The following is a 13,941-nucleotide window of genomic DNA, read 5'->3' as shown; positions in this document are numbered from 1 at the left end:
GGTGGGTCAGTTTTTGACAATTCTCCCTTTCAGCTTTTAACGCCCACTCCAGTGTGGTTCATGTGTGTCCATCTGGAGGCAGCAATTTAAGGCCTCAGTAGCCATCAAGTGGAGAACATAGAGAAGTTCCATTCCATGACCAGAGTTCTACTCACAGTATCCAACCCATGGTATATACTTCAGGCTCACAAACTTCTGTTCACAGTTACACGTAATCACAAGCAAGAATTAAAATAAGGACATTTTCATATGGGAAATGGGGTGGCTCCTTATTCCTCTAGCCATATTGTTACCCATTGGTATTTTCTGCATACAGCCATATTTAAGAACTACACGGTCTTGGCTTGCCTCAAAGAAATTCTTTAGCTCTGATTTTAAAATGTGCAAAACTTAATTATTTGATTCACCTGATAATTCATTTACAGTGCTAATTCCTCCTTAAGCCTAAACAGTAATCCAATTTATCTGTTTCTTTTTTACCATCTCTGTTCTATTATGCAATAGACATCCTTCATTTCTTCCTGTGATATTGCTTATGCTCCATTACTCCTGATTCATATCCTTCATATTACAAGCATGTGTTTTGAAAAGCACATCAGTTAATGAGTTTGATTGACTGCTTCATCACTGTGGCTGAACCCAAGTGAGATCTGAGGAATTATGTAAAATCCCATTATCAGACCTACTGTGTTAGGCAGATGCCAATTGGCTAGCTGCAAAAATGAGAGTCATATGTGTTTGGCTGACAAGAATGGAGACAGATGGGTAGAAATAAACAATTTACCACAAAGCAAAAGTGCTTCAAGTTGGCTCGCTGGCAGACATATAACAAGCACAAGCAATACAGCACTCTTGCGCAAGTACAGTATAAAGTCAAATTTGCATAGAATTAATTTATTCCTTGCACAAAAAAAGCAAAGCAGTACTTGATCTAAGCAACCCTTTGCTTATTAAGGTTCTGGTTTTCACAGCTATGGCTGCTTCTCGGATTGATTAAAAAATGAAAAAGAGAACTGGAACCTTTCAGATTGACCAATTTGTTCTGCTGAGATGAAATGTGTGTCTCTTTGTATCTTTGTTCTTAGTGTGCTGTTGGGAGAATGGACTCTATTGTTGTACATTTTAACTGTGATCATAGCAAATGTTTATTTCATTGACTAATTACTGGTTTACAAGATTAGGGGGCAGCTGAGTGGGATGTTTTTCGGAGATCAGCTGTGTTCATTCAACACAGCTAATTTTCATACGTTAAAGAGGGCCTGGAGCTCAGCCAACCTGCACAGGTCCCCCTCCCATTTGTTTGCTCTACAAAAGGACAGTCATGTGATATCGTTGTGGGTTGGCCATGCACATATTTTATCAAGACTTTTCCCTTGCATTTTTTTTGCACTGAATAGTAAGCAACAAAAGACACAGTGCTGCACTGTAACCAGAGATCCACAGATTTTGCATGGCCTAGTTTGCCAGCCATTATTTGTAGTCACCACTGTCCCCCTTCCCCTATATCCTCCAAGTTATCTGGAACGCTGTGAATAAGTATCAGTTTCTCTCAATTGGGACCAGGGCTCAGAAGCAATAATGTCTTCACTTTCCTCCTCTGAATTCCAGAGTATTTGGAAAGTGCTAAGAACTTTGGGGATGAGAAGGCATCATCTATGCGGAAATATCTGTAAACTGCAAAAGAGATTTGGTTGCTTTAACAAAGGGTCTGTGGATCCCACTTGGCACACAGTCTCTACCATTTTTGCCTCAGGTTCTTTGTGATTCACTGAGAATTTGGGAATGGGATGGGGGCTGCTTCTTTGCTTCATGAGAGATGGCCAAGGATAGGTGATTGCCCAGAAGGCTGATGGAAGTTGTTTATGATCTGGCAACTAGATGAATGGATCTAAAGAGGGGAAGTAATGTAAGTTAAGAATCAAATGTGTGCACACTTATCTGGGAATAGACCCATTGAGTATTATGGATTATCTTTGGAGTAACTACCCGTGTGTTGTATGTTGCGCTCATCCATATAAACATTAAGGCATTCTGGAGCATGCAACCTAAAATGTTCTTATGCTATGCCTGCTGTATCACATTTTCTACTCTTGATAGTATTTTTTTTACTAGTACATCTTTAACTGGAAAAACAAACACTTTTAAATCAATGCAGGACAAGGTAATACAGAGTAAATGGATGCAGCAGGTGGATGATCATCTTCAGCAATGCAGAGCAAAGAGAGGAAACAGCCTCCAGCTGTGAACTTTAATCTGAGAATAGGACGGACCTTACAAGCGTGTTCTTATTTCCCTCTGTGTAATGTTAGAGGGTGTGTTTTTTATCCGAAATGGACCGATGCCTTATTCAGAAAGAAGTTCTGGTCTTGCGACATGATGAAATGTATCAGTTCCAAACAAGGCTTACTTTTCTTATTCTTCTTTGTTAATTCCAGGGGCGATGCTCAAGGGAGAACTGCAAATATCTTCATCCGCCGCCGCACTTAAAAACGCAGTTGGAAATCAATGGACGCAATAACCTGATTCAGCAGAAGAACATGGCCATGCTGGCCCAGCAGATGCAACTAGCCAATGCCATGATGCCTGGCGCACCATTACAGCCAGTGGTGAGTGCTATTTGACTGCCCTTCACTTGTGTCACAGTATACACCCACTCTCCTTTGTTTATTTGTTATAGCTATATAAGGTGTTGCTCTGACCTGGATAGCCCAGGTGAACCTGATCTCATCAGATCTCAGAAGCTAAGCAGGGTTAGCCTTGGTTAGTAGTTGGATGGGAGACCTCCAATGAAGACCAGGGTCACAGAGGCAGTCAATGGCAAACCACATCTTTTAGTCTCATGCCATGAAAACCTCATCAGGGGTCACTATAAGTCAGCTGTGACTTGAGGGCACTCTCCACCCCCCCCCCCAAATAAACTGTTAAACAGAGCAGCCCACTGAGTCTTCAACATGGTGCATCATCATCATCATGTAGAGTAATCACTAGTGGTGCCAATGACAGCCCCACACGTTCACTGAATGTATGGAGAAGGAGAGCAGGTGTGAGTGCAGTGGCCTCACCCCCCACCTTCAAGGGGAGAGAGAGTTTGCATGGCCACTTCCTTTGTGAAGTTGCTTCTGCAGATGTCTAGATGATTGCATGGAAGTGGGGGGTGGACCCAGTGCACTGGCACCTACTGTTCCTCCCCTCACATTCAATGAATGCATGAGGCTGTTGTGTGTAGTGGGCTACTGTTTTGCCTCAAGGGTCGAGGTTGCATCTAGGGAGGTACTGTTGGCCATATCCAGCTGGAAGTTCTGCTTGTGCCAGATGATGCTTTGGGGTCCATGCAGCTATTTAGGTGTGGCTGGAGGATGACGGCTGCAGGGCTGCAGCTCCAACTCCAGTTACAGTGCCTCACAAATGGTTTATGCCACGCATAAGGTCAAGAGGAGCTACATTTTTTCCACATTTACAACTTAGCCTCCTTTCAAAACCTTTCTGAGGAAAGGGATGTTGCCTCTCCTTCCTCTGATATTGGCTCCTTTTACCCTCCTCTTCACCATCATCAGTGTGTTCCCATTCCCTGTCCCATAACTCTTACCAATGCTTCTAGTCAGTGAAATTCAGAATTCTCCTGACTGACAGCACCTCACCCCCAGTGAACTGGGTTCCTCTGGCTAGAAATAACAGTGGCTGTTGCAGTAACAAGGGAAAGGCAATCGGTCCAGAACCAGCAAAAAGAAAAGATAGTGAAGGCAACAATAGATGGGGAGGTGCAAAAGTAGCACTTGGGCTGTTTTCCAAGGAGCTGTTTGTCAAGTAAGTAGTATCAGGGCTGCAATATAAAGCTTAATTAGAAGTGATTGTGTGAAGTCTGCCCATTTATTTCAGTACTGCATACGCTGACAAGCAGTATCTCTCCAGGGTCTCAGGCAGAGAAGTCTAACCTCACTCTGTTATCTGAAAACCTTTTACTGGAGATACTAGGGATTACATATGTGATATGCAGAACATGTACTCTACCACTGAGTTATGGCCCCTTCCTTCTCTTTTCCTTTGGGGGTATGGGAGGGAATCCAGATTCATTTCCTGTCTTGAATAGTTTCAGATGGGTTAGTCTGTAACAGCAAAATAAAACTGGAATCCAGTGCCCCCTTAAAGACTAACAAAATGTATTCCAGCATAAGCTTTCATGGATAGAGGCCTTAATCCCATCACATAACAGTGTGTTTAGTTGTCTGATATCTTAGAGTCTCTCTACACAAGATGCCTTGGCATGTATTTGTTAAGTGTAGGGAGACACCGTGTTAGCCAGGAAGCGTAGTAGACAGAGCCAGCGGAGATCTCTCCTCAGAGGGTTTGTTAATTTCATCTCCACCACCTGGAAGTCTCTGTCAATTTCACCTCTCCAGTCTAAAACTGTGGGATCGCAACCAGAGGGCAACGGGGAATGGAAATGGGCTAGAGCTGCCTTCCAGAGCTGGGCTTGGACCTAGAGAGGTTATAAAGAAAGTTTCCCTTCTAGCATTTCAGAGCCCCTTCACGCAGCTTCAATGTATAGCAAAGCCTTTGCCCTGCCATGACTCTGTCTTTTTAAACTACCCTTCCCAGCCAACATTGAATCTCCTGATACATGTTTTTCACATGTCAGATGTCTTGTATAGAGAGACTCTTAAAGAAGATTAAACATATTCTTTTAGTAGGCCAAGCCTGAGCATGCTTACTTGTAGTTAAGTCCTATGAGGGCTTACTGCCTGATATTTAGGATTGTAGCTCCGGTCTATAAACAAGTAGCAAGCAGCAACCCAAAACTCTCATCTTCAAGCCTGTTTAACCCAATTATTTGAATTCATATTCACTTTTAGTCTTTTAAATAGATTTGCTCTAAATCAAGAGTTCTGTCTATATCTGTTTGTGATAGAGATTGTAAACATCTCTCATTTCCCAGCAGAGAAAACCCAAAGGCTGGCAGAACTGCTGCCAGATACAGAGATAACTTTGAAAAAAAATGTGTTTGAATCCCTTGAGTTTACTTAGAATTTGACGTGCAGGCTCAACAGATCAGTTTTGGCAGGACCCGTGAATGAAATCATGTTTTCCTTAAGGGAACCTATCTTTAGAAATCTGCAGCATGGTTGCAAGACAGACTGAATGGTAATAAATTATATCAAGTTTTGCCTTTCTGAAATCCCTTAAATTATGGACATAACAGTATACAGCTGGGCTCCAAAGAGAGGATTTTGAAACATGGGTTGAAGATAATGGAAGGTTATTTAGTAAATAAAGTGAAATCCCCAACATTATCTAAAATATCCAGAGGTTAACCACATACAAAGTAGCCTTATGTTAAGTCAGACTGTTGGTCCATCTGTTGTCTGCTTTGACTGACAGCAACTCTCTGAAGACCCCAGCAGGGGCCTTTCCTATCCTATGGTCTTACAACTAAAGTGCCAGGAATTAAAATTGTGGCCTTCTCCATGCAAAGCAAAGAACAATGAGTTTTCAAAGTCGAGCATAGCCATGAACAAGATGATTCGTATACCTTCAGGATGCACAGAAATCATCATCAGCACATTATATAAATAAAGCTAGAAGTATAAAAGGAAGGGATTTAAGAACATGTGATCAAATACATTCTGTGATATAATGGCGCTCATAAAAACACTACAAAAGCTCTCTAAGGGAGGGACAAACATGGCATTGCCTTTAAGCCTAAAAGTAAAATCATAGTGGGTATATTTGATTTACTCTTGACTGCAGAACAATGCTATGAAAGTTAACCTGTAGTATCATTTCCCTGTACAAAATTGTTGTATAATGTCATCCTATAAAATCTTTCAGGTATAACACATTGATCATTAATTGGTTTGGATCCAGCCAGCTTTTTCACTCATTCACACAATTCCTCTCTATACTACAGTCCCTGTCCCACATGGCTTTTGTTAATATAGATCTCATGATCCCCAGCATACTTTTGTGAGGTCATTAAATTGGATCTTTCCTTTATATCTCACCAGCAGAAAAACTGATTGGATCCAATCCATGGCCTTGTGAAATTCAATTCCAAAAATCCAAAAATAGTTTACAAAATGAGTCACAAGCAAAGTAAAGGGAATATGAAAGCAGCAATAGGGATTTACCAAGAGATATCCTTAGATTTCAAACTATTACAATCAGATTTATTTCTTCCTGAAAAGATAATGAAATGGGAACAAAGGAAACAGAAAAGCAATCTAGGGGGGAAATGGACAGATTTTATACTTGTTCAGCCTTCCTAAATTTCTACAACATTGATGAATTTCTCAAGCAAGACTGTTCCTTGACATGGGACCTGCCTGTTTTACTTTGACCATAAGCCCCCCGTAATTATTTGGGGCTCGCATTTGTACAAAAGAGAAAGGTAATATTGTTTTATTTGCATAGTTATAAGTTCTCATCACTTCTTGGTCTAAAGGGTCAGCAAATTGTACTTTTTTACTTAACGAAATGTGGTTATTAATGACTTGTCTCGGTACAATTAGTTTACTATTTTAATTAGTTAACACAATACTATTATTATTATTTTTTCATAGAACCATATGCCTCAGACATTCCAAAAAAGAGGGGGGGAGGGATCTCCATATTTCATCGACACTGATTCCATTTATCAATACCAAACAGTAAAGGTGAGAAAATATTATAATTTTGGGTTTTTCTTTCTATTTTCTACGTTCTTTGCCAATTAGAAGCTATCATTACTTACGTTAACCAGCTAAATGTACAATCAGATCATGACAAAGACTTGGAATTTCTAGATATGATAAATGACTGGGCCTTGGAATTGTTGGTCATGGAACCAATAGGAGGGAAGGCAAATCTCTGATTTAGTACTGAATGGTGCTGAATGGTTAGAGATATGAACAATGCTGGACCTGATGGTAATGGTTACCACAACATGACCAAATTAAGCAGAGGGGGAGGGAGGAGGAAGGAAATTGCCTATGAAACCCAATACAGTCGCAGCTAGTAACAAAACAAAGAATTTCTCAGAATAGAATGGATTCGTTTAAAAGAGGAGAGGAAACCCCTTCAGGAAATTTAAGATGTATAAAGCCACTGTGTCAGAAGTTCAATAAACTGTGTGTTACAGATTAGGAAAAGTACGGACAAAGAAGCCCCAAGAGGATGTTAAATAAGAGTTTCATGGAAAGCAAACCAAAAAAAAAGAAGTAAATAAATGAATAAGAAGTTCTTTTTTTAAAAAAACAATTCTTGCACACATTGTGAAAATAAAAAGAGCTCAGACTGAAAAATCAAAACATAGGTTATTGAAAAATCAAAAAGAGTCCAGTAGCACCTTTAAGACTAACCAATTTTATTGTAGCATAAGCTTTCGAGAATCACAGTTCTCTTCGTCAGATGCGAACTGTGATTCTCGAAAGCTTATGCTACAATAAAATTGGTTAGTCTTAAAGGTGCTACTGGACTCTTTTTGATTTTGCTACTACAGACTAACACGGCTGACTCCTCTAGGTTATTGAAAAGGCAGCAAAGAAAGAGTTCAAATAACTTACAAATAAATAATACACATTTCTTTAAATAAGTCAGGATCAGGAACCCTTTAGGAAAATGCTAGAATATTTAGATGACAGAAGTGTAAAAGGGGTAATGAAGAAAGTGGGAGGGGGCCTAAACTATTAGCATTGGTCTGTATTGTAAAAGATGAAGAGATACCACATTAGAACCAAAGTTTCCAGGGTATCTGCATAAATGTATCAAATAAGGCTGTAATAACGGCTTACATCTGACATATTAAAAAACAACCAGATTGCATTCACCTGAGAGTTTTTGAAGATGAAACTGATGATTTTTTAACAAAAATAATAATAACAGTATTAAAATAAAGATTGGAGAGTAGCCAATGTAGCATCATTTTTTTTAAAAGCCATCCAGGTTGAATTTAGGAAATTATTAGCCTAACTTTTATCCTAGATAAATTCATAGGAAATATTATTAAAGTAAACGTTGTTAAACACATAGAAATAAGACTTGCCAATGAGAAATCAACAATGCTTAAGCAGAAGGAAGCCTTGCCTCACCAAGGTTTTAGAATTCTTCGCGTGTCAACAAACATGTATAGAAGGACTATGTGGTAGACATTATATACAATTTGGTCTCTCAGAAAGAGTTTTGACAAATTTTCTCTTATGCATGCTTAGCAGATACAGAATAAGAGCAAGTGTTCTCTTAAGGGTAAGTAACAGAGCCAAAGTACACAATATGTTTTTTGGCAAGTCCAGTCTATGTTCCCCAAGTCCAAGTCACTTTCTCTATAGCCACACAGCATCTGTGGAAAATATTTTAAATGTATAGGAGCCTGATTTGAATCGGTTTGTGGGGCAGGGGGACAAGGAGTCCCTCCTCTCCATAAGCTGTAGATCTGAGCCAAATCAGACCCCCACTGATTTTTAAAATTGCATATATTTGAATTCCCCTCAAAATTTCTATTTTTTTCTGGAGAAGGGGGGAAGTTGTTTTTCTCTTTTCCATGACTTCAACATTTCCAGAATTTTTACGGTTCTGTTCTGTAATCAGTTCCAGCTCATCTCATCCCTTGATTAGGGCTGCCACCATTTCTCTTACCACCAAAGCTTTTACTTGGCTTGCAGCTTCTCCTTTAATTTTGATTAATCAATTGCTTTGTGAGGATGCTGTGTGGCTGTAGACAAAGCAAGTTGGGATATAGTATCCGGATGAGAATGGTGAAAGGTACAGATTGACATAAATCCTGTAATTATTCAGCATGGTCTGTACAGCCAGTGATAAACTATCCTGAATGAAATAATAGTTCAAAAGATTTAACAAAAAATCCAGTATTCATAACTAGGTAGATGTTTGTGGCAATACTAAGGAAGCTTTCAGAAATGTAAATGCTTTAAGGTAGAGGTATGAGAAACAAAAGCAAAGACAAGGAGAGAAAGAGAGGGAATCTTGGCAGAAAAAATCTGGGCATAGGGGCATTAAACAAGCAGCCTCATGTCCTTTAGCAGATATTAATAGGAAAGGGGGTAAAGAGAGTGTCAAATGGATCACTGGTCTGCAGTTAGGATGGCTAAAGGTGGTAGCATATAGTAGGCAGATGTATAAAAAAACCCAGAGTGCTATGGAAGTAGTGGGTGGCCAGTAAATTAATAAGTGGACAAAGAGAAATTATCTAGTAGAGAATATGAACTGGCAGCAGGAAGGAAGAGCACACTCTGGTAAAAAGAGGGCAAAAATCTATGTCAGACAGTGGCCGTTTTCACACTGCTTACCAGCCATGGAACATCGCATCAAGCTCCCGGAATGACAGCGTCTTCCTGGTGCCAGGTCACGGTCATGGTTTGGAAGATGAGTGAACGTTTCCGATAGAAAAGAGCATTTTAAAAAAAAGATAGAAAAGAGCATAGTTGTTAATGGCACTTGTTAAGTTGCATGGGACAAAGTCAGTGAACTGCAGGGGAAAATATTGCTGAGGAAGTGGTGGGACCTACCCTATGAAAAGAGGCCGGTGGTACGTGTGTGTTGGGTATGTCTTTTCATACAATACACAAGATCTCTTTTTGCTTTGCCATCATGATGACATATATTTTTATAGTTGAAAAAAAAATTCCCTGGCTTTTCTTTGCCTTCCTGAACACTTACGGTTCTGGGGACTGGGGAGGAAAAAAGAACCCCTTGCAAATAGCCACATGGGGAGCTGCAGAAGATTTCTTCTCTTAATAGCTTATGTTGCCCTTCAAAAGCTATTTTGGTTTTCATAACGAGTTTCTTAGGAAAATCACTAATGGAGTGGATGGTAAGATAGAAGATCCAAGGTTGCTTTTTGTACTCTAGAACAAATATCCTGGGTATAAAACAACAATTGAACTGTATTTCCGGTACTGGTATGTATTTTTGTGCAGGTCTATAATCCATTCATTTGTTTGTTTGAACAGTATCAATTATTAACAGCATAACAGCATATATGTGTTTCGGTTGTGATTTTGGCTGGCAACATTTTTGCAAAGAGCATCCCCATCTGTATTGGGACTACGCAGGTGCATTGTACTGGCATTTGTGAGGCTATTAATGAGCGTTTGGATTCACGAATCTCTTCTTGAGTATGAAACATAAATGTCTGAAGTGGCCTTGAATTTCCTAGGGACAAATCCAGCAGCCTCTCCCAGGATCCACAGAGCTGTCATTTGCTTTCGCTCGCACAATGCAGTCACTTCCATTTATGCCTTTAAATTCATACTCATTGGGGCTATACTTTGTTGTAAATGTAAATCACCTATATACAAAAGAACAGAAATGGCAAATTGTTCTTTTAAAAAAGTGTGTGTTGAATAGGCAACAAGGCTATTTTTGCACAAAAACTGTTCATTTTCTTAGAAGAACACTATTCAGAGCAAGGCCACTCTACCACTATTAAATCCCAACCTTTGGTTAACTATTTAGTCTATTTTCACCATTACTTCTCTTTTTTTCTTGTTGCCCTAAGCAACATATTTTATAACAAAAATTAAACCAAATGAAATCAAATTCATTTGTGGATTTGGGTATTGGTTTTCACATGTTACCTTAAGATTATTGTTGCTGGAAGACCTTGGTTCACCTTGTGTCTTTGGCACTCTGGTTTTAGCTAATTTAATGATGGGATGGTTAATGTTTTACCTCTTTCTTCCAAACTTGAAGAGGGTAAGAGCGCTTTTCAAATAGAAAATGCTTACTGTAAAAAAGCTCGGCATTTAGTACAATCCTGTGCAGTCTAATCCCACTAGGGTTGCCAGCCTCCAGGGGATGGTGGGAGAACTCTCAGAATTACACATGATCTACTGACAACAGAGGTCAGTTCCCCTGGAGAAAATGAGAGTAGACTCCATGGCATAATACTCTGCTGAGGCCGCTCCCCAAACCCCACCCTTTCCTGGCTCTACCGCCAAAATCTGCAGGAATTTCACAGCCTGAAACTGGTAACCCTAAAGACCACTGAAATCACTTTGGCATCCCGCCTTTCAGCACTTCTAGTCCGAGAAAGGCAGCAAAGGCACTGGGCAGGATTTATGAGCTATCTTCTACTAAGGGCCAAGCTACACATGACGAATGACAATTGAATTGCAAGTGTATTTCTGCCTGTTCACTTGCCCTCCACTCAATCCACTTGCCGTTCAAGTGTCATTTGTCATGTGTAGCTTGGCCCTTAGAGGATCTTGTGATCAGCATGTGCCTAGACACTTGTAGGATCAGGAGGACGAGACACAGAGCAGTGGACGTTCTCTCTCATAACATCTCCTTGAGCTCTATGACCAGACATGCAATACATGGCATCAGAAGGCCATCATGGCTGATTTGGTAATAATCTTATCCTATGATGCTAAATCATAGATTCGCCTTGGAAGGTTGTCTGAATTTCCTGCCACATTCAGAATTGTATCCCAGTCCTCAAGCTTACATGTTGGGAAACCTAGCTCTCATTTTTATTTTTTTTAAAAAGGATGGTATATAACTCTCATGTTTCAAAAAGGTGAATGCAGAAAAATCTACAAGGACACAGGATTTTCAAAAGCCGTATCATCTTTTACCATTTGAGGACTACATGTTTGCGTATGGGAGAATTGCAGAACAAATGCAAGTTTACCAAGTTCGTATCTGCCTCACTAATTAAAATAATATGCAAATTATTTTATCTGCATGCAATTAAAATATGCTTAATTTACATTTTGCTCATGATGTATTTTCCAGTGAGGCTCTCAGCACCGAACGGCTGACAAAAATAACTCATCGGTTTAAATTTTATTGCTCTACAAATTTAGAAATTTAAGAATTCAGACTGGAGTAGAGATGTCACCAACATTCATAATTACCTGCTTAGAATATAAATGTGTCCATCTCATAATGCCCAGAAATACAATGAATTTTCCACATTTCTCTTAAAAGGCCCCTTCTGGCACTGCTTGAGCTGCAATTAGTGTCCAGGATTTGGATCAGATGAAATGTTGAGGGACAGTTGAAAATGATACAACAATATAAGAAGGTACATCAGCATGTGCCAACAATTTGAGCCAAGAGCCTTCCCTTGTGTGTCTTGTGAGGGACTCTTGATTGATGTGAGCTGTTCTAGGAGTCCATTGTCAGCCAGTGTGGTGTAGTGGGTAGACTGATGAACTACAGTCTGGATGACACAGGTTCAGTTTCCTCCTCTGCCATGGAAGCTTACTGGATGACCATGGACCAATCAAAATTCTCATCCTAAATTACCCAGGGGAAAAAATGGAGGAGAGGATAATAATGTAAGCTGCTTGGAGTCCCCATTGTGGAGGAAGGTGGGGTATGAATGGAATAAAAGAAAAGTTAGCTATAAATTTAATAAATAAGAGAGAACTGTCAGAAAAAAGGCAAGTTTTGCCAAAGGGGGCCAAGCTTAAGCAGAATCAGGTGTAATTTTTTAAAAAAAATTCAGGCCATTCACACAGTTAGACTGTAGTTGGTTAGCTTTGGACTAGGATCTGGGAAAACTAGATTTAAATCCCCACCCTGCCATGGAAGCTTGCTAGTCACTCTTTCTCAGCCTAACATACCTCACGGGGTCATTGTTGTAAGTATCGAAGGGAGCAGAGGAGAATGAGAATCAGCCAAACCTGATTCTTCATGATCTTCTGTGAAGATATTTGACCCCATTTGGCCAATGTAGTCAGCATACATTCGTGAGAATTCATTCTTTATCTGGAGTCAATTATAAAGAGTTCCATTCGTTATTAGAGACAGTGTGGCATAATGGTTAGAATGCCAGACAAGGATCTAGTAGGCTCGAGGTCTGAATCTTCACTCTGCCCTGGAAGCTTCCTGGGTAACTTTGAGCTCTCAGCCTAACTTACCCCACACAGTTGTTGTGAGGATAAAATGGAGGAGAGGAGAATGATGTAAGCTGCTTTGGGTCTCCACTGGGGAAAAGGTGAGGTATAAGTGAAGTTAATATAAGTAAATAAGGAAGGAAGGAACACGAGGAAAAGTGGAGTAAAATATTTAAATAAAAAGGAAGCCTTGTCTGACTAAAATCGGAGATTAAATTATTCTTTGATTCTCAAGAAGCTTGCAGTTCTGGATGCCTTGCATGTCTTCAAAATGAATCTGGAACATAAAAACTCTTGCCTGTATTGAACATTGAGACCCCCCCACCCCCACCCCTGCCTCTGTTTCGGTTTATGCCTTGCTAGGACTAGAAACATTTTGTGCCTCTTAGGTTTCAGGCGTTTATAATAAGCATGAAAGAGATACTTGGTGGATGGTGTCTGACTCTGTTGTAAACTCTTATCCATAATTAGCATTGAGTAGTATGTAGATTTTACATGGAGCAGAACCGAAGAATCGAGGTTTATTCTGATAGGTGAAACAATAGCCATTTGTAGAGATTGTCTTGTGTAGGATTAGTCCAATAGACATGGCAAGGAAAAGGAGAGCTACAAGCTCTCGACCTCCACTCCCTAGCAGGTATCAACTTTTCTTCTCTTGACATGAATGGTGGTGTCAAATCTCAGGCATTCTGGTCAGCCAAATCTAGGCCTTAAGCCATCATATGCATCCAATTCCATATTGCCATCATCTACCCACTCACCCAAAGATTATATCCTTTGGGATTTTTTGAGGGACGTACAGTTTCACTTCAGCTTTGAGAATTGCAATAAAGTTCAAGCAATTCTAAACTGTTCTAAGGTGGTATGTACCTTTGAAAGGACTGTATTGTGTGTAAAGATAGTTTTACAAAGTTGGAAAGTTCATATTCTAGAACTGGGACATGCTTTTGAAACAAGATGTATGGTAGGTGGACTGTACTTTCCTCATAAGCCCTAGTGTTACTTCTTGCAAAACAAGAAAAAACCTGCATTGTTGCTATTAGTTGTAGCTCCAGCAACAATACTAGTAAAATTAATTAAAAACACATATAGTAGGAATCAG

General features: G+C 39.8%; 1 protein-coding gene across 19 annotated transcripts in view; it reads left to right on the top strand.

The window, feature by feature from the left end:
* Positions 1–13,941, top strand: part of MBNL1 (muscleblind like splicing regulator 1) — a 192,976-nt gene that overhangs the window by 137,178 nt on the left and 41,857 nt on the right. For 10 of the 19 annotated variants that reach the window (XM_054983419.1, XM_054983403.1, XM_054983404.1 and 7 more), the window contains 3 exons: positions 2,436–2,606; positions 6,558–6,650; positions 11,513–11,629. In XM_054983419.1, coding sequence (XP_054839394.1) covers positions 2,538–2,606; positions 6,558–6,650; positions 11,513–11,629 — 279 coding nt within the window. In that variant the 5' untranslated portion in view covers positions 2,436–2,537. The remainder of the gene's footprint in view (positions 1–2,435; positions 2,607–6,557; positions 6,651–11,512; positions 11,630–13,941) is intronic. The other 9 variants (XM_054983416.1, XM_054983414.1, XM_054983417.1 and 6 more) reach the window with 2 other exon arrangements.

Source organism: Eublepharis macularius, chromosome 6 (genome assembly GCF_028583425.1).
Source record: "Eublepharis macularius isolate TG4126 chromosome 6, MPM_Emac_v1.0, whole genome shotgun sequence".
NCBI classification, from domain to species: Eukaryota; Metazoa; Chordata; class Lepidosauria; order Squamata; family Eublepharidae; genus Eublepharis; species Eublepharis macularius.
This window is presented reverse-complemented; position numbering and strand designations above follow the sequence as displayed.